The sequence below is a fragment of the Phoxinus phoxinus genome, assembly GCF_949152265.1.
Source record: "Phoxinus phoxinus genome assembly, chromosome: 25".
Classification (NCBI taxonomy): domain Eukaryota; kingdom Metazoa; phylum Chordata; class Actinopteri; order Cypriniformes; family Leuciscidae; genus Phoxinus; species Phoxinus phoxinus.
The window spans coordinates 12,862,856-12,886,510 of NC_136900.1; the positions used below are offsets into that span (position 1 = coordinate 12,862,856).

The 23,655-nt window shown below is 37.1% G+C and overlaps 1 protein-coding gene across 3 annotated transcripts in view; it reads right to left on the minus strand.

Annotated features, from left to right (window-relative positions):
• Positions 1 to 23,655, minus strand: part of sv2bb (synaptic vesicle glycoprotein 2Bb) — a 35,822-nt gene that overhangs the window by 8,228 nt on the left and 3,939 nt on the right. Inside the window, exons 1-3 of one of the 3 annotated variants that reach the window (XM_079603659.1) lie at positions 19,718 to 19,856; positions 3,689 to 3,727; positions 3,042 to 3,540 (exon numbers count right to left, since the gene is read on the minus strand). In XM_079603659.1, coding sequence (XP_079459785.1) covers positions 3,042 to 3,501 — 460 coding nt within the window. In that variant the 5' untranslated portion in view covers positions 3,502 to 3,540; positions 3,689 to 3,727; positions 19,718 to 19,856. Of the gene's footprint in view, positions 1 to 3,041; positions 3,728 to 19,717; positions 20,029 to 23,655 lie in introns of those variants that run through there. The other 2 variants (XM_079603660.1, XM_079603658.1) reach the window with 2 other exon arrangements.

Sequence of the window (23,655 nt, forward strand, 5' to 3'; positions counted from 1 at the left end):
GGCATGAAGCACGAGGGCCTGGTGTGGAGTAGGCTACAGATGGTCATGTGGTGAAGGCAGTTTGGTGTCGGACTGGTGGGAGAGTGACAGCACAGTCCTCTCTGAGCAGATCAACATATGGAGCTGAGCTGCCATTATCCCCCACCACTCAGCGTGAGGATCCTCCCAACATCCCATTGGTCAGCCTTAATCCGCAGAGTCGCGCAGTCGTGACAATGTTTCAGAGCCAAAACGAGGGCTGTGGCTTTATTGACATTCATTTAAATGAGAACTTGAGTTTAGGGTTAAAGGTGATGTGTGTCATTTTTTTCAATACTTTCACACATCCCAAATTAATATGCAGAGACTATAAATAAGATATTTGTAGGCTGATTCCACCGAGAACTAAAAACACTTGGCGCTTTCAAAACATTGCTGTGTTTGTTTAAGAATTCCGACCAGGCTGACATAGCAACACTGACTCGACCAATGGCATGAGTTCGGGCGGAGTTATTTGTTTTTTGGGGACCAATGAAAGATAAAGGAGGGTCCAGGAAACTATTTCAATTTAAATTATGAAATTGTTTTAGCTAGAACTTTTTGTTACAGTGTTTTATTGCAAATCAGACACAGACAAGACACTTTGAAAGAGCTGATTAGTAAGGCCGACTAGAAAAAAAAAATCTTTTGAGTAATGTTATTTTTAGCTGCTGTTTAATTATCATGTTGTGCTTCAGCTGTTCCCTGTCAAACCAGCCTAATTATTCAGGCATAAAAGTGCAGTCACATAAGCGTTCACATTTTCTGTGAAATTTTACTGGCAAAGACGGTCCATTGTTTATTACCTTGTCTATTAAGATAATATTGAAATCTTTCGCCCTAACGTGAAATCCCAGATTTAGTTGATTCCTTTCAAAATGACTGGATTTCACCTGTGAAATAAAATACATTCGCCAAGCAATGGTAAATGTGACCACACTTTAAAAGCGATTAGTTGACTATACCCTCCACCTGGATATTTCTGCACACCACTAAAATCAATGTAAACTCTGCAGCGTCATGAAATCTGGCACAGTACTAGGCCAAAAAATTTAAACAACAATGAAAACCTGTAAAGTAAAGTGGCAGATCCATCTATAAGACTGCATGTTCAGTTCTAGACCTGCCAAAAAGCTTCAATGTCTCTGTAAAGATGGCAGATCAGAACCAACAGTTAAGTATATAAAAAAGCGAGTGATGAATATAACTCGATGGAGATTGCTGGGGGAGGTGAGCACAGGATTATGTATCAGCCAAGGTCAGAAGAGAAGCTATCGATCGGCCGGGTTACTGCTGACTCAGTTGTTCTCCACCGACGGGCACGCAGGATGAAAAGTGCTCACTCATTCTGGCTCGCTGAAGCTCACAGACAGTCTTTACTCTCTCCTGCACGCTGCTTCTGCACACACATCAATATCACTTAACCAAACAAGGGGGAGGTTTTGAACTCTCACCTCCGGTGCCTTGAAAAATTCAATCCGATAGACAGATTTGTAGATTGCCTTCATTATTACAAGGTAAGCCAAAGTCTTTAAATCTAACTTCCTGTTGTAACTATTGAATTAAGGAAAGTAGATCAATAAAAAAAATCTCTGGATAATCAGGCATATCTCTGAAGTGAGATCACAATGCTGTTCAGAAACGGTATATCGATCTTGTTTCTCAAACTCTCCCTTTATTGTTGATGGTAATTTATTCACGGCCTACTACAGATGCATTTTAAGTTTAGCTCAAAATAAAATACTTTTTTCCCCCAAGGTATACCATGAATCTTCGGTTTCAGCTGTAGGGACAATATTTTTGGTGTACAAAAAAAGACATCTTTCTAACACTCCGATTTCTATGCTTGCTTGGTCTTGCTTAATTGTTTCTCTGAGGCTTTAGTTTGGCCGAACACTAACCCATCATAGTCTTACCGTTGGGAGTCACGAGTCAGTTCCCCCAACTGCTTTACTAAGCAAGAACGGATTGATGTAAGGCCGAGCGCGAAACCCAGTTGCATGAATCTTAACCGTCGAGTGCTCCATTAGCTAATTTGAGAACATTCTTAATTGATGGTCTCCTTAAGTAGCAGTTGGCTAAAATAACTGTATATGCATTCACTCAGGTCTGCTTAAATTCACAAAACCACTAGGATTAATTAAACAAAAAAATGTCATCAGCATGTGCATATGGAAAAGCATCCAGGACTCCATAACCAGCTAAAATTAATATAAAAAAAGATGCAGGAAAAAGGATATCTGTACACCCATCCATAAAACAACACTGAGAAAATCAATATTTGATCATCTTAAGTTCATGTAATTTATGATAATTTTAATTGTCAGTTGACATAAATTGTAACTGAGATGGACTAACAATGGGATGCTAGCTGTATAGCCAACCACCTGCTATGTTTAAAAATAGTATGTGAAACAGTGCACAATGCACATTATGCAGTGCTAAAGGTTTCAAAAAGTATTACTCTACATTTTGTCCCACAACCTCACTGCATGTTTACTTCAGCTGATGGTGTCCGTTTAACATTTCTGCTAAATACTGTTATTTAGCATTTTGTTTATGGCTGCATCCAATATGGCATACTTTACTATAGTCTGTGAAAAACAGTATGTGAACAGAGTCTGAATTCACAGTAACACAATACAGTAGGCGAGATTTTGAAGTGAGCATACAATGGACACTTTACTATCCCATGAGGCCACAGGAGAGGATTTGTGACGGTGAAGTGTCACATCTGACTCTGGTAGGTCACATGATAACGACATCATGACGAATGTAGCATGTCCAGACTAGCATAGAACATTATATATATATACACACACAGTATACATATAAGCTAAGTATGTTCTATATAGAATACTATATAAAACAAAAGTTAGCAGCCTGAAAGGTTGTTAGCAGAGGAAATGTGTGCAATGCATTGTGGGAAACCAGTAGTGCAATATACTGCCGATTTTGGCTAATTTAGTGGATCATTCATGTGTGTACTGCATAAATACTGATAGTATAGCATGGTGACTTACCCAGCATTCCCTTCTCAGAATGGGACAAACACATGTCTTTCTCCGCACTGGGTAACACCAAGGCCACTACAAAGCACTCCACGCTATCTGCCATTAGCGCCAGACCCAACACCACGAACAGGGTCCACTGGAATCTCCCGTGTCCACAGTCCTCCATGATGTCCTCGTATTGTTCAGCCAGCTCCTCCTGATCTGACACGGTGTCCGCCGTGGTCCTCGCTTTCGCTCTCGCCGCCCTCCTGGCAGTCTTGGCCTCATCTGGATGTGGGATGCCCTGGTACTCCCCTTCATACATTTGATCATCTTCATCATGTCCCTCGGTGGCGTCACTGGCGGCGTCTTCCTCTTGGGTAGGGTAGTCAGTCTGATAACCGTAGCCGTCCGGTCCTCCCTGTCCATATGTCCCATAGCTGTCTCCGTCTCCCTGGTGGTAAACGTTGTTGTGGTAGGGGTCCGCCATTGTTTCAGATATGTTTTTACTTAAACTGCACGTCGGAGCCTATATGGGCATAATCCGTGGTTGATATGATTCGTTTGAACTACTTGCGTGTTTACAGCTAAATAAATCTTGAGAGGTCCTCGAGGCTCCAATCAAATGTGTCTCTTGAGTTTGACTGTAAGGATAGCAGTTGGTAACTTCTAATCACCTTTGATTTTCTGAGCTCTCATTGGGCCACATGCTGAGCCTGCAAATGGAAATAAACACTGAATCAACAACACATAACCTTGGAAAAATGCTTCAACATCAAGCATAAATGAAGGACACATTTGAACTTTATACACACTCATGATATAAATTACAGGTTTCGTAACCAGGGCTGCGTTTCCCAAAAGCATTGTAAGTTGTTCGTTGAGACCATTGGTGGCAATTATTCTACAATCGATTTAGGCTTACGATACTTTTGGGAAACGCAGCCTGGGCTAGTACATTTGACATTGGTGGTTTGGCTAATTTTTTTAAAAAACATGAGTGGGAACCAAGGAACCACAATGGATTGAAAATGGTGATCTGGGGTACTCTAGTGATGGTGAAATGATGCCTTGAGAAGCACAGAGGCTTTCTTATCAACTGTTTTGTAAAACAGTCAAACTTACTCAAAGCTTTTCAACATGATGCATGTTACTGCTAACTAGTGGTCAAAAAGATGAAAATATGATTTTTCACATCTGGTTAGGTGTATTGGCAAACATTTTTTTAGATAAAACATTATTTATTTATTCATTCCTTTGCAATATTAGCATCAAATGCTACATTGAAGGCAATACATAAACAAAGAAATAAAACAAAGAAACAAAGAAAAAAACTTCATGGAGAAAGGGCGGATACTGTTTAGTAATGTATGTTTCATTTATTGTACTTATAGATACCACAACCCTAAACCCAACCCTAATCCTGCATTTAATGTTATAAACACTAAATAGCAATATTCCTATCTAATATCAAACTGAAAGTTATGCGGTTCTTATTGTAATGTTGTAAGATGTTTAATTGTATAACTGTTGATATTTAGTCTAGTAAATAAAAGCAGGGAGTTCAGTAAAATATGCACAACAGTCAATATGAGTGCAATAGTAAACATGCATTCCTGAACAAAATCAGCCTTTTTCCTTTTACTGTAAAGCATGTCACGGCATGCTGTATTAAATGTTCCTTTCTTTGTTTCACACTAACCAAATCTGCTTACTAATGAAACCCAGGCCTGTCAGAAGACACAGAGGCCTCTTCTCATTTATTGACAGCTGTTTGGGTCTCCGCTAATGCAGCAAATGAGATTGGTCTCACTCGACACGATTCTAGCTGTCTTTCTGGCTCAAGCGAGGATTTACGCAAGAATCCCGTGCATATCTTATTCCCACTGGTGGTCCATATATTCACATCACCAGCAGGCAGACATGCTGTGAATTACAATGTAGAGGATGTACTCCACCATACATATGTTAATCCCATCCGTCCAGTATGTTACTACATACGGCCTGTGGACTCATTACAGGAAGTGTTGCTAGCTGAGACACTCATGAATAAGGTGTGTGGGTTATTAGTTCAGTTAAACAAGGACCCTAATTTAAATATCTTTGGTCAGAGCAAGATGGTACAAGTGGGATCATCCTTTGAGTTGCTCATTTGAATAATTGTATAATAAATGACGAGGTCATACACATGAGCCTGTTCCAGATTAATTAGCGCTGATGAAGAAGACATGAAAATGATCACTTCGGATTTGTTTAAATTAATTATATTTATGAGATTTTTTATGGCTTTAGTTATACAGGATATACGAGAGAGAGAGAGAGAGAGAGAGAGCGAGAGAGAGAGAGAGAGCGAGAGAGAGAGAGAGAGAGAGAGAGAGAGAGAGAGAGAGAGAGAGAGAGAGAGCGCACAAGAAATAATATGAAACCTTGTCAGGAGCATGTATGTTAAGTGGGTCTGCTAACTGAGCTAGCCATTAGCATCCCATTTATAGTCCTAAAACATTCACTAGAAGCCATTCTGAGCTGTGATGTCAAAGGGTAAAATTTCTTTGTGATGCATGTTGTGCTAATTGTGTAAATACAACAATTAGCGGATATTAAATAGTATGTCATATCACATGACTAAACAGAAGCTATAAATGGTCAAATTAAACATTCGTTGTTCGGTTAGCTGACTAGCCTTGCATTGTGCTAGTTCATTAACCTGCAAGGCTGATTAACAAGCGGTTGCTAACAAGCTGAGTGAGACTGCAGAGGTTGTCAGGAACATTAACGCCATCTCTCTGAACAGGAAAACTGATTACTCATTATTTTGCTTTCAGCCTTGTTGTGTTTACAATTACTTCTCTTGCAAACTATTCTGACTCAAACTTTTAGCTAAATGTTGTTTTAAAAAACAATAAAGAATAAAGAGTTGTGGGAAACATAATGGTGATGGTATTAAACTCATGCAACCGTATAGCTTTTTACTTTCTGCAATTATATTTAGACGTATTTGTGTTAATTTGTGCAAATTATCATGATGATCAAAACGTGTTAGAATCATAAACTTTTGTTGGTCACAGAATTTATTTTGTGCAAGAATCCAAAAGGCAATGGAAAATATTCTATTAGCTTTTTGTTGAGGTAAGGTGATTCTAACTTCCAGATTAGCCAACAAAATGTTATCACTGCAACAATATCAGGCTGCAAGGTTAGCATGCTGCTAGCTGATTAGCCTGCTAGATTAGTGACCAGTGCTACAGTTAGATAACTGCAAACGCTATTTTGATTATCTATGAGGAGACATTGTGAAATGTTTTTTTTTTTTTTTTTAACAGGCATAACAAATTGCTATATCTTTCGGGGTAGAATCTTACACAACATCGGCATCTAGCAACAGCTGCTAACTGGGCCATGCTAACCAGCCAAATCTTGGTGTTAATCACTGCACAATGGCTCTAACATTCAGGTAGGCATTTCATTCTTGCTGAATTCATGCAGTTTTGGCAGGTATAACAAATCACAACACATTAGCACTACATTAATACAAGGAGACACGACGAATGTCAAATTCATTATGATGGGAGACAAAGAAGCAAAGGGTTCAATGTAAAACACATTTAGTGTGTCCGAATGTTCCTCGGGGTCATCAACAATGCAGAGAACGAGATTTCCCTCAGGAACGGATCCAAACAAGGCCTATTAGAAAACTGTTGTTGCGGCAAAATCAATTTGCAATCATTTGAGGCAGCGCACTCCCCTCCAAATTCCCATGTCTTGTTAAACATTACTCCCCATCTGTGCATTATATGAGACGGACGATTCTGGCACAGCGCTGTGCAAAACTGCTAGAGCTCATTAAATGGCTTTTTATTCAAGATTGATTCACTTTGGTTTTTTTGGCTCCTGTGTGGATAACAAAGGATTTGTTTATTGTTCAGAAGAGGATTGCGCTGAGGTAAATGTGCAATTTGCCATTTTCTCAGCCTGCCGGCATCTGCGTGCGACAAAGTGTCTCATTCTCTTTTGACAAAGACAAGTGAAGGTCAGAATTTCCAGATGGGCTTTTCTCAAATAGAATCAGTTGCAGGTTCATCTGATACCTTTTCTATCGAGCCTGCAGGAGACATTTGGCTGTTTTCAAAACGACACCAGATGCACATTTCTGGCTGTACTTGTGAGCAATAGTTACTATGACAATGCCAATAGTTTCTATGACAATCAGGCGGACTTGAGAGTTAAGGCAATGCCTTTTGTTATTCAGGCTAATTATAAATGTTAAAAGACACTTGAGGAAATGTATAATCAAAGCTTGTTTGCATGAACTTTTCCGGTAAGTTTGCTTTGGCTGTTTCGAAATTCCGAAAAGAGCTACGAATGAAGTCCGTTTTGCCCTGATTTTGTTTGAAATTACGCCCCACCAGTTCATTTTTCGATTTCGCTTGGAGTATATCGGCACCTTAAGGGTGAAGTGTGTTATTTCTGTGCCACACGTGGCCCAAAACATAACAGCAAATACGTATTTTCAAATACGTACAATTTTCAAATACGTAAAAAAGAAAAAGGAAAAGAAAACATTAATGAGCTAGTAACTCAAAAATAGCATTGCAACTGTGCCATCTTAGGTGAGTGATGTGTGTATCGCAAAAGAGCTGATTTATGCATGGCAGGGCCTTCAGAACTTTCCCTGAGAGGAAACACACTGCAGTGCACTGCACCATACCCGCGTCAAGCCAAATATACAACACATGCATCAAACCATAGAAGCCTGGCCATTAAAGATTCAGTAAGATAACACTCAGTCACGTGGAGCCCGTCATTCATTATCCATGGGGATAACAAGATTCTGGTTAGTTGGTGGATTCAGCTAGGGATATTCACAGCTTGAGCATGGAGACGACAAACTGTCCAGCGGGCAAGCGTGGAAATTTAATTAGGTCTATTCTAAAATATTTTGAAGATGACAGGTCATCTGTTACTGAGTGGTATAGGATGAATGTCTCCCAACAGGAAAAGGATCAGAGAGGCTTGTGGTTTGGGATTATGATGAATTGTGGGAAATAATGTGGATGACAAGGGTAACTTTTCAAACTTTTAGGTTCAATTGCGGTGCATTTGGCAATGCAGCACACCTATATTAAAAACAAGTGTAAAAGTATAGGTGTTGATATACGGGTAGTTGATATGAAAAACTTCTGGGAAGTTGATATGTGTGACACTATACTCCAGCAAAACATTTTAAACAGCATTTTTTGTTTTATAACTATTATGCATGCTGTTTTTAATATGAGCTGCTTTCATATTAATTGAGGAATATTTATACAAACATTTATTTAAAATGAACAAGGGAACACATTGAAAAAAATATATAAAAATATTATAATATATAATATAATCAAATAATAAAATGAAATAAAATAAATATCATATATATATATATATATATATATATATATATATATATATATATATATATATATATATATATATATATATATATAATTTTGAACCTGAAATTTTACATAAATAAATATACACAAAAAACCCCATACAAAACCAGTTAAATTATTCACAAATTTCTCAGAAAATGTGCTCCTGTCTACCTCGTCTTCATGAATAAAATGCCCTTTATAGAATATTCCGAGATGGCAGAACAAAGCAAAAGATGCCAAAAAGTATGAAAAGAAGATTAGAACAAGTAAACAAAATATGAGGGAGGCTGCTGTGAACGAGCTGATGTTATATCTCTCCCTCTCATCATATTTTATACCTCATTATCGCAGACATGGCTCAGCGTGAGAAATGACAGGCTCTTCAAACGGCCCTCATATAACACTCTTCTCCGAAATGGAGGAAAATGTCACCAAAACTGCAGGATTGCGGCCAGTGTGTGTGTGTGTAGCTTTCGGGGACAGGAGCTAAACCTAAAGCCTATTACATCTCAGTATTCATCATTCATTTGATCATCACAGACCTGACTATTCACTATTCTACTATCCAAGATAATGAATGTTCTGAGGCAGTCTACTTATCTACTATAATGTATATTATAACATCCATGCAGCGTGTCCCACAATGAATAGCATTATGTGCTGTATAATGTCTCAGTATGTCCTTTTGTAAAAGTTATATTTGTTATCTAAGCTGTTTTTACATACCAAAATTAAAAAATAAAACCCCAAACTATCCTCTGTAAACTGCAGTGTCAGTAGCCGGCCCACACTTTTTTAAATCAACCAGAAAACAAGCCAATGAGAAACTCTCTCTATATACATATTCAGCATTGCTGATATTGGATTGGCTGAGAAGTCTGAAAAAAGGGTGCGTGGTTAAACAAAGTGGTTGGTCTAGTAGTGGAAGTTTGTATGTTTGAATTTATTTGTTTATTGCATAGCTATGCAATATTGTCAGCTTTTTTGTTGCATCAATAAAAATAGTTCCAAAATGACACACTGGCCTCTATCAATTCCTGAATAAATCAGCGTTTTTGAATCACTTAAATGAATGATTCAATTACTCAAAGAAAGAAACCGGTTTACTTTCGGAACAAATCTGTTGAATTAATGAATGAATCACTTATGAAGAGTTTTGTTCATAAATGGATCAACAACAAATATTGGTCAAATGGATCAATGAATCACTCAAAAAGACACTCACTTGTCGCAACCTACTGGTGTAACCAATAAATAACCAGGTAAAAAAAAGCATTGGAACTGCCAGCTCATTTCTCTTCCTTTAGAGGCACATCCAGCTTTTTTTTTGGACAATTCAGCGCAGCCAAATTAAACACAATCTAATTGCTCATAATCAAATACACAGATCGGTCTTCCTGGGTCTAAATGAGGTTAATCATATTGGTTTAAAACCTGTCCTGATAATATCCGTGCTTGTCTCTCATCTAGATCAGTTAGTAAGTGTCTTGTTCTGATGCAATCCCTTAACATACCAGCACTGGCTGGGTTTCTTTGTCTTGCGTTGCACAGCTTTTCTCTTTTTTTGAACCACAAAGCTGACTTCCCTAAAAATTATAGATGTATCTAGGCTGTGTGCAGTCCATCCCTTTGGTATTGGATCTTTCTAACTCTGCAGGTTTGAACTTGAAACTGGGGCATGAACAAGTACTTGGGGTTCATTTTTCTCAAAGTACACCCTAAAATAAGCAGTGAGGGGGGATATTTGATGGAGATGTTGCTGTAGTCTGTAGTTTGTTTAAATGGGTCATATCATCTTAACCGTCATGTTCTACAGAGATTGATTTAGATATTTGTATGCTTGAGGTCCCAGATATATATAGTACAGTATAAATCTTATTTTTGAGGTCTAAACAACTGTATCTTACCTAAAAAAAACTATATTCCATCATGACACAATAACTATACAATTATAGTGGGTTAGCTCCTCTGCCATTGACGCTTGATGTGAGAAATCTTCTGTTAGTAAAGATCTGGCAGAAATAAGCAGAGTGATACAAATTGTGTTTCTGTGCGATATTACTAGAATATCACATTGCTGGAAAAGGCTCTCAACCAATCAGATTCAAGAACCAGAACTAACTTTTGTATTTGTATATATAAACCAGCTCAAGCAGGTCCCCAACAGTTTTCAGAAGATTTTAGTTGGATGATTTAACAACATACTGTATGCTGTGACAATGATAAATGTGACAAGTAGAACAACTTGACAAAGTTCAAAGGAAACACCCGCTGATACAAAAACCACAGCCAAAATCCCACGTGGTTAACACAAATGTCACGTCTTTCAAAGCTTCTGCGACCACAGCTCTGATGATGAAAGTGACATCTTCATTAACAGAGGTGCTATTTCTAACCCAGTGCAAAGATGATCTAATTCAGCTCTCGCTGAAAGCGTTAATTGACTAAAAACTTGTGAGTTAAGCCGAGAGAGGTAAACTAAAGCCTCTCCAAACACCGGCAGCCTGCTGTTAATTCATCATGATCTGACCATGAAGCCCCTGTGTAGCTCCTGAAATCCGCCTCAAAAGCTTGTTATAAAATATGAATCACAGCTCCAGGAACACAGATTCATTTTCATTCATTTCCATGGCTCCAAAAATCTGCAAGACTTGTAGGAGCCGTTGGCGTCAAAGGCTGGGCAGCAAGATGATGTCTGCACCAAATTAAGTTTTCACAACAACAACAACAACTAAAACAACAACTAAAACAACAACAACACCTCTAGTAAGACTAATGGAACACATGCTACACTCAAAAAAATAATAATAATAAAAAGCCAATAAATTGATTAAGGATTGTTCAATTATTCAATTAAAATATGAAAGGATTCAATTCAATTTGATGGAATTTTAATTGAATGTTAAAATTTAATTTTAAATTTAAATTTAACATTAAATTTTAATTTAATGTTTTAATTTAATTTAATTGAAATGCATAAATCTTAAAAAAAAAAAAAAATTGGGGAGTGTACAGGGCACTTTATTTCAGCGGTACATTTAAAATGCAATTATTTAAATGATCTAAAATTCACATTTGAATGATCTAAAATACAACTTTTTAGGTTAGATCAAATAATTTAAATGACCTAAATTATTGAAATATGTAAAAAAAATTTTTTTAAATGCAATTATCAAAAATACACATTTAAATGATATAAAATACAAATAATTACAAATATGTGAGAATTACAATGTTGCTTTAATATTTTTTGTAATTAAAAGTAGGTCTTGACAGCTTATGCTGAACTAAATTACTTTAGCTGTTTGAATGTCTTTTGAGCTAAAGAAACAGATTTGTGAAGGAATCATTCTGGTTTTGTGAACCAGATAAATTGAGAAGACCTGACTCAAAAACAAAACAAAAATGAATCTATAGTGTCAAGGAAATGATGGTGGGTCCTCATTAAATAACTTACATTTAAGCCTATTTACAGCCTAATTACTAAATATAGTGCATGAGTCTTATGAACTGCTTTTATGGTGCTTTAAAGTACCTATTCATTGCAAGAAAAAAAGAGATTCAGAATACAGAATATAACCTCAAACTGGTTTGGCTTGATTGGACTGGTTTATTTGGATTGGTTCAGGTTCATTTTGGTTGAACTATCCCTTTAAAACGATAAGATCTGTCTGTAATGGTTAAGGCCATTGAAAGAAGACCAGAGCATTCATCCCGAATGTCCACAAGTCAGTAAATGATCTGTATTATCACTGAACTTTATCTGCGAGATGTGTTTGAGGGGAAATAACAGAGAGAATCAGTTTGTGAGATCAGTTGTCGTCATGACAGATGAGAGCTGCAATTTAATCCTGCTTAATACTGCGGAAATTTTATTCTGTCCACTGGGCACGGGCTTTAGATTACTCTCTGTCTCTCGGAGCTGGAGTGCATAGATGACATGGATTTATCTGTTTCGTGTCTCTCTGTTGTCTCATTGCATTGTATTATTGCTGTAGACATCTCATCATTGATAACGTATGGCATGGAGACTTTCTTTGCTCACTTAGATGAGGAAATGACAGTCTGCCTCTGTGAAACAAAGCAATTCCTGTTTGTTTTGTTTTGTTTAACTGACTGGTTTCATGAGCCACTAAATTCATCAATGCACAACAAAAAACTCACTTGACTTTGCCTCAAAAGTGGATGTAATTAGATGACTGAACTAACCAGCGGATCAGTTTCATTGCACAGCAGCTCACATGTTGATTTGACCATTCTAAAATGCCCGAGCCAATCTCAGAATAACATTGCGTTTCGTCTGTGCATATGAGACGCAAGTCATTTATGATGTACGAAAAAAGACCCAAAGTGGCTTCCCTGAACGCAAAAACGTCAGTTTTATTACAGATATGCTTTGCAGGAAGTGACGGTTTTGTTCTCTTGAACACGTGGGATGGAAACGCTGCTTTATTAACGAATGTTTTATGCGATATTCCAATTTTGCGAATAAGTTAAAGGCGCAGTAAGCTGTTGATATTTGAAACCAGCAAAAGAAACACGCCCCTACCAAAAAGGATCACACCCCTATCCTGTTAGCTCCGCCCCCAATTTCACAAACACGCTATGCACCCACACCATGAGTGTATATGTATATAAGTGTTCAATCCCTTTTGAACAGCGTTTCTCAGAATTCGCTCACTGCACCTTTAGATTCGCAGCTTTGGATGAAATCTTTGCTAACGAGATCAATATGAAATCAAAATTAAATGCAATTTCCGTTCTTCATGCACATTTCTGATCTTACTGTAAGGATTCATCAGTCTTTACTGTAAAGGAAAATATTGTTTAGCTTGTTAATCCTTCATCGAAATGTAATTACTTGTTCATCCTCTGTAGCGACTTTCCAACACCCACTTTTCATAATGCAATCAATTCCCAATGGACAACATCAGTTTTTCTTGTTGAATACCCAGTTTCACTCAGAAATGCATCACATTATGGACGCACATTATTCAAAATAGGTGAAAACTGGAAAAACGTATATTATTTCATTGTTATTCTTTTGTTTTTGTTTTAAATGTATATGTTTTATTGTATGTATTAAAACCTGTCTTAAAAATGTATAAAATCGTAAAAAAAATATATTATTATGATATAAAAATGAGAGATTTATAATAATTTATAATGATTTTGAATAATTTATGTCACCCATAGCTTTGGTGAGAAGCTTGCATCCTGGTTAACAGCAGCACAGTGTGTGTGTTGATGTGTGTTTTCACACAACCCCACCCAGCATTCCCCTCTCCAGCTCTCCCCGATGAAACAGCCAGCTGGGTGTTACATAACCGTTGCTTTCTGAGTTCACGTATGCACCTATTTTCCTGCTCCCGTGTGCAGTTTCTCTCCCTTTAATCATGCGCTGTAATGCACAAAAAACAATGAGCTGCATAAAAACATATTTACACAATTCAGAATTATTATACTGCGCTGTATGCAATATTCATGAAAGAGTCAATCTGATGTTTTCACTGGATATATGAGGGATCATTTAAATATTTGTCAATTAATTACAGTAAAGGCATTTCAGACATCTGGAGAATCAAATTTAGATGCTTGACTGGGATTTTTCTATATTAAGATGCATTTAAAAAAATTTTTTATTAAGTCATGAGAATAAATGACATTGGTAACACTGTATTTTAAGGTGACGTAGTTACACGTTACTACATTAGTACTTACTATAGTAATAACACTAAAATATGCATAATTACAAGTAACTAACCCTAAACCAAACCATACCCTAACCGTAACTCTACATTAAGAACATCTAGTTAATGAATATTATTCAGTACTTATGTGAGTACAATGTAATACATCACCTTAAAATAAAGTGTAACCGGTATGCTATATATATATTATATATATGTATGAGCATGAATTACTAAATCAAAGAAAATATATTTTTACTTATATATAGTAAATAGAATTTCCCCCAAAATTATAAAAAATAATATATGATATAAAAAACAAATCATAAATAAGAAGAAAACACATATTATATATTTATATTATACACTACTTTAAATAAAGAGGACAGTCTTGTAGAATTATAGGTTATATTATCTGGTTTGGATGAAACATCACATCCTGTAAGATCTCTAAGAGGTGTGATGCATCAAAGGGTTAAATCTAATACCTTACAATAAAAAAATGAATTCCATTCACATGCATTTCGAGATCTACAATATTCTCCATCTTTAATCTTGTGGTAGCCACACATTCGATAACACGCTTTTAATACTATCACACATACGCGCATAGACAGATCGGGAGGGATAAATACAATCCGAGAGGTCCATTAAGCTGAAGAGGAGACGCGCGTCTCACCCACCTCTGTTTGAGCTTGGAGATGCACACATTACTATTACAAATTTAAAGTTATTGATCGATTCCCGTGCCTTGCAGCTCAGCAGCGCACACATAAAACATGCTGTGTGAAGGGTTATCAAGATCTCCAATAGCAATAACAAGACTCCATTTGTAGCATAGCACGTGTTAACTGCAACAACTAGTGTTAAGTCTAGATTAATTTTTTCAAGGAGATTTAGTGCAGATAAGCAGGTGTGGATCCCACGCTGTATATCACGACTAGCATCATAACTCTATAGAAGCCAGAGGTCTCTATTAGTGGTACCATTAGGAACAAGCAAAGTCTTATTGATTTCCATGGCATGAAGGGGGTCACAAAATGTCCTCGCATCCATTAACCAAATGATACCCTTTGCCAGGCCTAAATTATATTTAAAAGGTAGGAGAATGAGAGCGAGTCTATAGTTAACATGAGATAATTTATCAACTCTTATTACAGCTATATAATATTTTAACTTAAAGGGATACTCCACTTTTTTTGGAAATGGGCTTATTTTACAACTCCCCCAGAGTTAAACAGTTGAGTTTTACCGTTTTCAAATCCATTCAGCCGAACTCCGGGTCTGACGGTACCACTTTTAGCATAGCTTAGCATAGATCATTGATTCTGATGGGTCCAGTAGCATTTCTTTCAAAATTACCAACGAGTTTCAATATTTTTCCTATTTAAAACTTGACTCTTCTGTAGTTAAACCGTGTACTAAGATCGACGGAAAATGAAAAGTTGCGATTTTCCAAGCTGATATGGCTAGGAACTACTCTCATTCCGGCGTAAGAATCAAGGAACTGTGCGGCCGTACCATGGGTGCGGTGCAGCAGGCGTAATGATATGACGAAGCACTTGCTGTCAACAAACCAACGTGACAACCTGCTTGCACAGGGAGCGTGCCTTGTAGCATGGAGACATTTGTGAGAGACGATTTAGATGACATTTACTTTGGTGCTGATCCCGGACCGTATTTATTACGCACAGAACCATGGCTAATCGCACAGGAAACCTAATTTGCCGCCTAAAAACTACACAAACTTAGTCCCGGTCATGTTGGAAGTTACCGAGCTGGCGACTATTTTCAGGTGCTTCGTCATATCATTACGCCTGCTGCACCCATGGTACGGCCGCACAGTTCCTTGATTCTTACGCCGGAATGAGAGTAGTTCCTAGCCATATAGGCTTGGAAAATCGCAACTTTTCATTTTCCGTCGATCTTAGTACACGGTTTAACTACAGAAGAGTCAAGTTTTAAAAAGGAAAAATATTGAAACTCGTTGGTCGTTTTGAAAGAAATGCTACTGGACTCATCAGAATCAATGATCTATGCTAAGCTATGCTAAAAGTGGTACCGTCAGACCCGGAGTTCGGCTGAATGGACTCGAAAACGGTAAAACTCAACTGTTTAACTCTGGGGGAGTTGTAAAATGAGCCTATTTCCAAAATCCCTTTAAAGAACAATCAGTGAATCAGCTCCACTTGGAACCCAAAATTAGCATTGCCTTAGAAATGACATGGGCATCTAACATATGACTGAACAGATTGGCGAGTATAGCTTTTATGAAATAATTTCATAATTTTTACATTTCAATTAATATTAGACACACGATAAAACGAATTATTTAGGTCCCACCAGTTTCATCAAATGCAGTGCACGGCTGACATCAAAACCCGGAAAACGAATTCAGTTTGTTTCCTTGAGATTTTCCGATGGGGTTTTTCAATTTTTAAGTAAAATAAGGTCTGTGGTAAACATAAGTTGATGATATTTGGATGTTTTGTTCTACATCATAAATTACACACACCCATATAGAAAAGCTGAAGATTAATAAACAAACATGTTTCTAATAAGTAACTCGATAAGAACATCATTTGGTGTGTCAGTGTGTGTTTATTTATGTTGTAGAACTAAAGTATCTTCAACTTGTGTTTACCATAGACCTTATGTTACTCATAAATTAGAAACCCATTATTAAAACCCACAGAAATATTGAGGGTACCACAGGCGAATTAGTCTCCCGGGTTTTGACATCATCCCTGCACCATTGCAAGACTCTCTATCTTTCATTGGTCAAACAAACAACTGGCCCCGCCCCACATTCATGCTATTGGTGGAGCCTGTTGCCATGTGTGGCTTCTCAAACAAATAAAGCAATATTTTGAAAACACCACCGTTTTTTTTTTTTTATTTAACTTTTTGGAGACTTCAAAATAGCTTACTTATAGTCCAACCTGAACTTACGAGAAAACATAACTTTATGCTTTGGCGAATTGATGGCGAATTCATTTGAATTTTTAGAAGAAAATAACTAAGCTTAAATATAACTCTCAGTGGAGCATAAGAAAATCGTACAAAACCATACAAATGAGATCATACAAATTCATCTCCAAAAGGTAAAATACTTTTGAATTACCATGAGGGTATGTTGTATAGTATTAGTAGCCTATATTAAACAAGAATAAGAGAGCTTTCAAAATGCATGAGTTAAATGTGATATTTAATTTTTTTATTTATTTTTAGTATTTTATGTACGACAATAGAGTCAGACAGAGCTCAGTGATGTCAGCAGAAAAGGAAAGTTGTTTCAGAAAAATCACATTTTGATTCAAAAATGACAACGACAAGCAAACAGCGATGAATCATTCACAGTAAGACCAGGAATACACAATACAATTTGATTCATATTGACTTAAACACACATTACCTTTAAAATCATGCACTACTCAATCATATGTACACCACAACACATGCCTAAAATAAAACATAGAGGCTCAACCCCTCCAAATGGATTTTCATAGTTAAAACCAGAGTTTATCAATGGGCATAAAAATGTCAGTTCAAATGCATAGTTATTCAATTAAAAAGCAGCACAAAGGGAATAAATCACAGAGGCTCAGGGTGAAAAGCCGCCATGTTGATCTATTAGGGAGAACCCTGCTGTGAGCAGAGCTCTAGTAAAATATTAAAGAGTCTGCAGACATCCATGCACTTCCTCACTTCAGCAACATTTTCTTTCACGCCTGACTATTATAGCATATATGTTTTATTTATTTTTTAATTCCATCTGTTGGTCATAGAAAGCTCCTCACCGACAAGGAAAGTGAGCTTTTGTTAACGAGACGCATTTGTGCTTCATTGTGTTGATGTCGACACCTTTTGGAGATCAACAGATATAAAAGAGTCGTAGGTTGATCCTCATGGTTTCAGGAAGCTGGTTCAAACAAAAGTGAGGAAGAGCGGGAGAAAAAAAAGGAGCTCTTTTTGCAGTAAAGCATGGTTTTCAGAGACATTCTGCTCCATTTTTTTTTTTTTGCTTCCTCTTGAGATTTACCGTCCAGAAAAAAGCTTCTCTCGCACAAGCCAACTGTAGGACTGCAAAATTGGCATTACATTAACTGCCAACGCTATTGAAAAAAACAGAAGTCTTTTAACGAGTTCCACTCTTTGCACATGCTCACATTCAATTCCGTCCATGTAGATTAGTTACAAATGATATATATATATTAAACATGTACGTATATGGATTTAAACATGGTACAATGTTGAAACTAAATTCAGACTACAAGATATTAATTAAAAAGCAAGTTTTTTTCTTTCTTTTTAGGAATGAAAGACATTCCATTTGGGAATTGTGTGCTATTTTGAAAAGTCTGAGTATACGCCATCTCTTCTAGGGAGCTAGTCTCGTTTCTGGCAGTGGAACATCTTACACTAGGATGCAAGAATGGGTCCAAATTTGATGTAGCGCTTCTGCTAACTCAAAGCAGTTTCCAAGATTTTGTTTTCAGCCTGCATTCCCTCGCCGAGAGGTGCCTCTAATAAGTCATATTTTTATAACATGTTTTCTGCCTTTGATCACCAGAAATCCACGGAGGAGCAGTTTGAAAGCCACAGAAGACAGCTAAAGATCCAAAGAAATCTAGAAGGGGGGAGTTGGAAACGATGTTTTCTAAAGTTCACCTGCATTTATATGTAGCATACAGTACTATTTACTACATAACTAGCTTCATCATGAGCGTTTAATGAGCAGTTTTTGTATCTGAGAAAGGCTATAATGGTGCTTCTGGTGCCCGTGAGACATTTAGAGGATATAAATAATGCATATGTTTTTATCCATCGCAAGGAGATCCCCCACCCTTCAGTACACAACTAGCACACACACAATTTATAAATACACACCATTAACACACAACTTGCATTCGCCCCCACATTTCTGAGCACAAATACACACACACAAGGTGGAGTGCGCTGAAAAAGTGATACATCAAAACATCAATTGTATAATTTAATCAGTTCACACGCTTGCATCATTGCACATCTCATTTTCATGAACTTAATGATGCTTTTCATAAAGAGAAGGCCAGCATATCTATTTTCTGCGAGGATCAGTAATCTGAAAAAGCAAGTTTTGTAATGCTTCCAGCACAACTTCTCTCCACGATTGATGACCGCTCTTCTTTCCGAAAGTGGCGCCGATTGTGCACTTTATCATATTAAATGATTGCATCACTTAGTCTCTGCGGGAGAAATATTTTCACTGTGTATCGATTACGTAACTGCTTCCAAAATCTACTAGGCAGCAACCAGACTCTTATTGATTCATTCTATAAATGGAAGCATCACCCAAACGCTTTCTTTAATGTCTTCGGCTACAGTTGAATTTAAAGAAAAACTCCCTTTAGCTGAGTTTTCTTAGTTTTCATGCCTCTGTGAGCTTCAAACATGGTTCTTCCCTTTAATATTTCATAAACTTTTACTGCAGTCCCCCACTGCATTCTCAAGTGTGGACTTTCATGGCAAAACAAAACAAAACAGAAAAACACATTTGACACACAATGTCACTATATATATCTAGTACAAAATACACAAAGAAACAAATCAACTTTCTTACCGTTGAATTATGCTGACTATGCATCAAAATAGTCCCTCTATTTTTAAAAATGTGAAAATTTGAAATCCCAAAAGCTGTGTATCCGGTAATGACGGCCTGTGTTCAAACATGAGAGAGAGAGGGATCATCCAGACAGCCAGCAGAGATGCTGAACAGGAAGATTAGGATGCGAGCGCTCTCACACACATACACACACACTCTCGTCTCCTTCCCTCCTCCCGATCCGTTCATTATAGGAGGAGCTCCCAGAACACGCCCAAGCAACCCACAATGGTGGAGTCCATCCCTACCTCTGCTCCTCGCTCACTCCCACATGTGCCAGAGCTGGCGTGAGGGAGCAGAGAGAGAGAGAGAGGGTGAGAGAGAGAGATGCAGGGAGAGATATTGTAGAGAAAACATGAATGCACATCAGGGAGGAGGAATTGAGCTTGGCAGATGGAGAGCTGCTGATGTGTGTGTGTGTGTGTGTGTGTGTGGGGGGGTCTTTATTAATGATGGATGGGTTTGCTTCAGTGGACTGTGATTAAAATGCATATTGATCTATCCATCCATCCATCCCTCCATCCATCCATCCAGTATCTATCTATCTATCCATCCATCCATCCATCCAGTATCTGTCTGTCTATCCATCCATCCATCCATCCATCCATCCATCCATCCATCCATCCATCCATCCATCCATCCATCCAGTATCTGTCTGTCTATCCATCCATCCATCCATCCATCCATCCATCCATCCATCCATCCATCCAGTATCTGTCTATCTATCTATCTATCTATCTATCTATCTATCTATCTATCTATCTATCTATCTATCTATCTATCTATCTATCTATCTATCTATCTATCTATCTATCTATCTATCTATCCATCCATCCATCCAGTATCTGTCTTTCTATCTATCCATCCATCCATCCATCCATCCATCCATCCATCCATCCATCCATCCATCTATCTATACATCCATCCATCCATCCATCCATCCATCCATCCATCCATCCATCCATCCATCCATCCATCCATCCATCCATCCATCCATCTATCTATCTATCCATCCATCCATTTATCCCATGAAAGGGAAATGCATCACTATTCTTCACATATTGTTTACCAACTGCAGTGCTCTCACCTGGCAAGGTGTGTGTGTGTGTGTGCCAAAGTGCTTCAGGGTTTGCCATATGGAAGTGCTGCAAAGTCTGTACTTAAGAACAAAGAATTGCCTAAAGCCTGGTGAAAAAACCTCCCACAACTCACATGTGAATAAAGCAGATGTCGTAAACACTGTTGTTTCACCAACTCCAGGCTTTCTGCTTGACCTGACTTGCACTGGATGTAGACGCATTTAAACATGATTTATTATGATTCATTAGTGTTGACAGACATATGTGACTGGATTAAAAAAATATGTGACATTCTGATTTTTATTGTGTTCCCTGCACGTATTGTGTCGGAAATGGAATCATTAAGAAGTTTTATGTTGTTGAAAGAAGTCTCATATGCTCACCAAGGCTGCATTAATTTGATCAAAAATACAGTAGAAAATATTGTAAAATATGTTTATAAATTTAAATGTACTATTTTCTATTTTAATATATTTGAACCAGAACTTAGCTTTGTATCACACGAATAAAATAATAAATTACATAACATTTTTTAAAAATAGATATATATTCAGTAATTCAATATATTTTATATAATTATAATTTAAATTATATTTATATATGTGACCCTGGACCACAAAGCCAGTCTTATGGGTATATTTTCTTTAATTTAGTTTTTTTTATTTATCTGAAAGCGGACTAAATAAGCTTAGGACAATATTTGGCCGAGATATGACTTTTTGGACTAGTTGTCCATTTCTGTTGGCAATTGTGCTGCATCCACTCACAAAAATACATTTTTGATATTTAAGGTAGGAAATTTACAAAATATTTTCATGAATCATGATCTTTACTTAATATCCTAATGATTTTTGGCATAAAAGAAAAATCGATAATTTTGACCCATGCGATGTATTGTTGGCTATTGCCACAAATAAACCCGTGTGACTTATGACTGGTTTTGTGGTCCAGGGTCACATATATGAAACATATAGTAGGTATTTAACTAATATAAATACCAAAATTTAACTAAATATTATTTTGTAATTATTGCAAAAAATATAAAAAAAGACGACAAATTAAATCAAGGAAACATTTTTTTAAACGGTTCATTTAAATGAATTATTCAAATAAACCTTATATGCTGCAAGGTGCAAAGCAATATGACAATTAAATGTGACACAGCCTACTTCCATTCATTGGAAATATGAGCTTGGTGCAAGTCCAATGAAATATGACAAAAACAGCATATCTTTTCCCGTTTATTGGAAAAAAATAGCTTGCTGTTACTGAAAAAAAGCTACACTATTTAAAACAGCAACTATCACACAATAGAAAAACGTACAGACTGTTGTTAATGTTAGTTAGTTACTCCGCCTCAACTCTGAATAATGCTCATATGGATAAACAATGTTCTACTCCTGTGTTTCTGCACAAGCCTAATAATAGATTTTGAACCTGCTGATGAATACATTCATGCAGCATTTATATGGTGCAGGAGGAGAGACTTTCTGCCTGATCTAATATGGAGCTCCAGCAAGTGCAGTGTGATTCAAATGCTTCCTCCATGTGTTCCTCCCCCTGCCCAGCCCTCTGGTCCAGTCCCTGTCGGCAGACCCAGTTGGTTTGACCTGCTGCTGTCGTCATTATAAAGAGTGGATGTCCCACACAGGAAAGGGAAAATCTCACTAATCCCACACAACATAATTCTGCTTGCAAGAGGATTAGGGTCAAGCATTGGGCACAGCCCATGGCCAGATTTAAATCATACCCCCTTTGCCCACTCCTCATCTGCAATCATCATCATCTTCATCATCATCATCATTGCCCTTTACCCTGAAATGAATCAAAACAAGGGACCTTTTGCGGGTGGGAAAACGTGCCCTATGCTGTCAGGTCAATCGCATGATTGTTAAAACATGTTTCTAAGCCAAAGCCTGTTTCTGGTTGGGTGGAAAGGAACTGTTTCTCCATCCATGTGAGGAAGACAGGAACCTCGCAGGTTGAGATGCCTCTTGAGACATCTTTGGCAAGATGAGAGTTGTCTGCAGTCTTCACTTCGAGTGAAAGACAAACGCATTTCTAAAGTCAAACATCAGTATCAATTTTTTTTAACACTTCATAAGGTTACGATTGTTAACATTAGTATTACATTAGCTCAGATGAGCTAACAATGAAAACTAGGCTGCATCAATCACTTATTAATCTTAACATTTTCTAACACATCATTGAAATAAAAAGTATTTGTTAATGCTATTTAATAGACCTGAGCTAGCATGAACTAACAATAAACAGTTAACTAACGTTAACAAAGATGAAAAAATACTGTAACTTGCACATTGTTAGTTAATGCATTATGTTAACTAATGAGAACATGGCCTATAACAATTTAAAATGGTATTGGATTGAAGACATCACAACATTAATAAAATAGATATTCATTTTGAGATAACAGCGTAACACTTTAGATTAGGGAACACATATTCACTAGGAGTTTTCCCTCAATAAACTCCTAATTAACTGCATACTAGTCAGTAAGATATTGTTGTAGTGGTTATGTTTAGGTATGGGGAAGGATTACGGGATATGACCATGCAGAATAAGGCATTAATATGTACTTTATAAGTACTAATAAACAGCCAATATGCTAGTAATATTCATGCTAACAAGCAAGTTAATTGTGAATAGTGTTCCCTAATCTAAAATGTTACCAGTAACAGTATTATTAAATTATTAGAGTTTTTAAGATTAACTTTAGGTAAATGTTAGCTGATGGCAAAAGTAATTTATTTAAATGTAAAAGTAGGAAAAATGAGCATACACAAATATATATCCAAT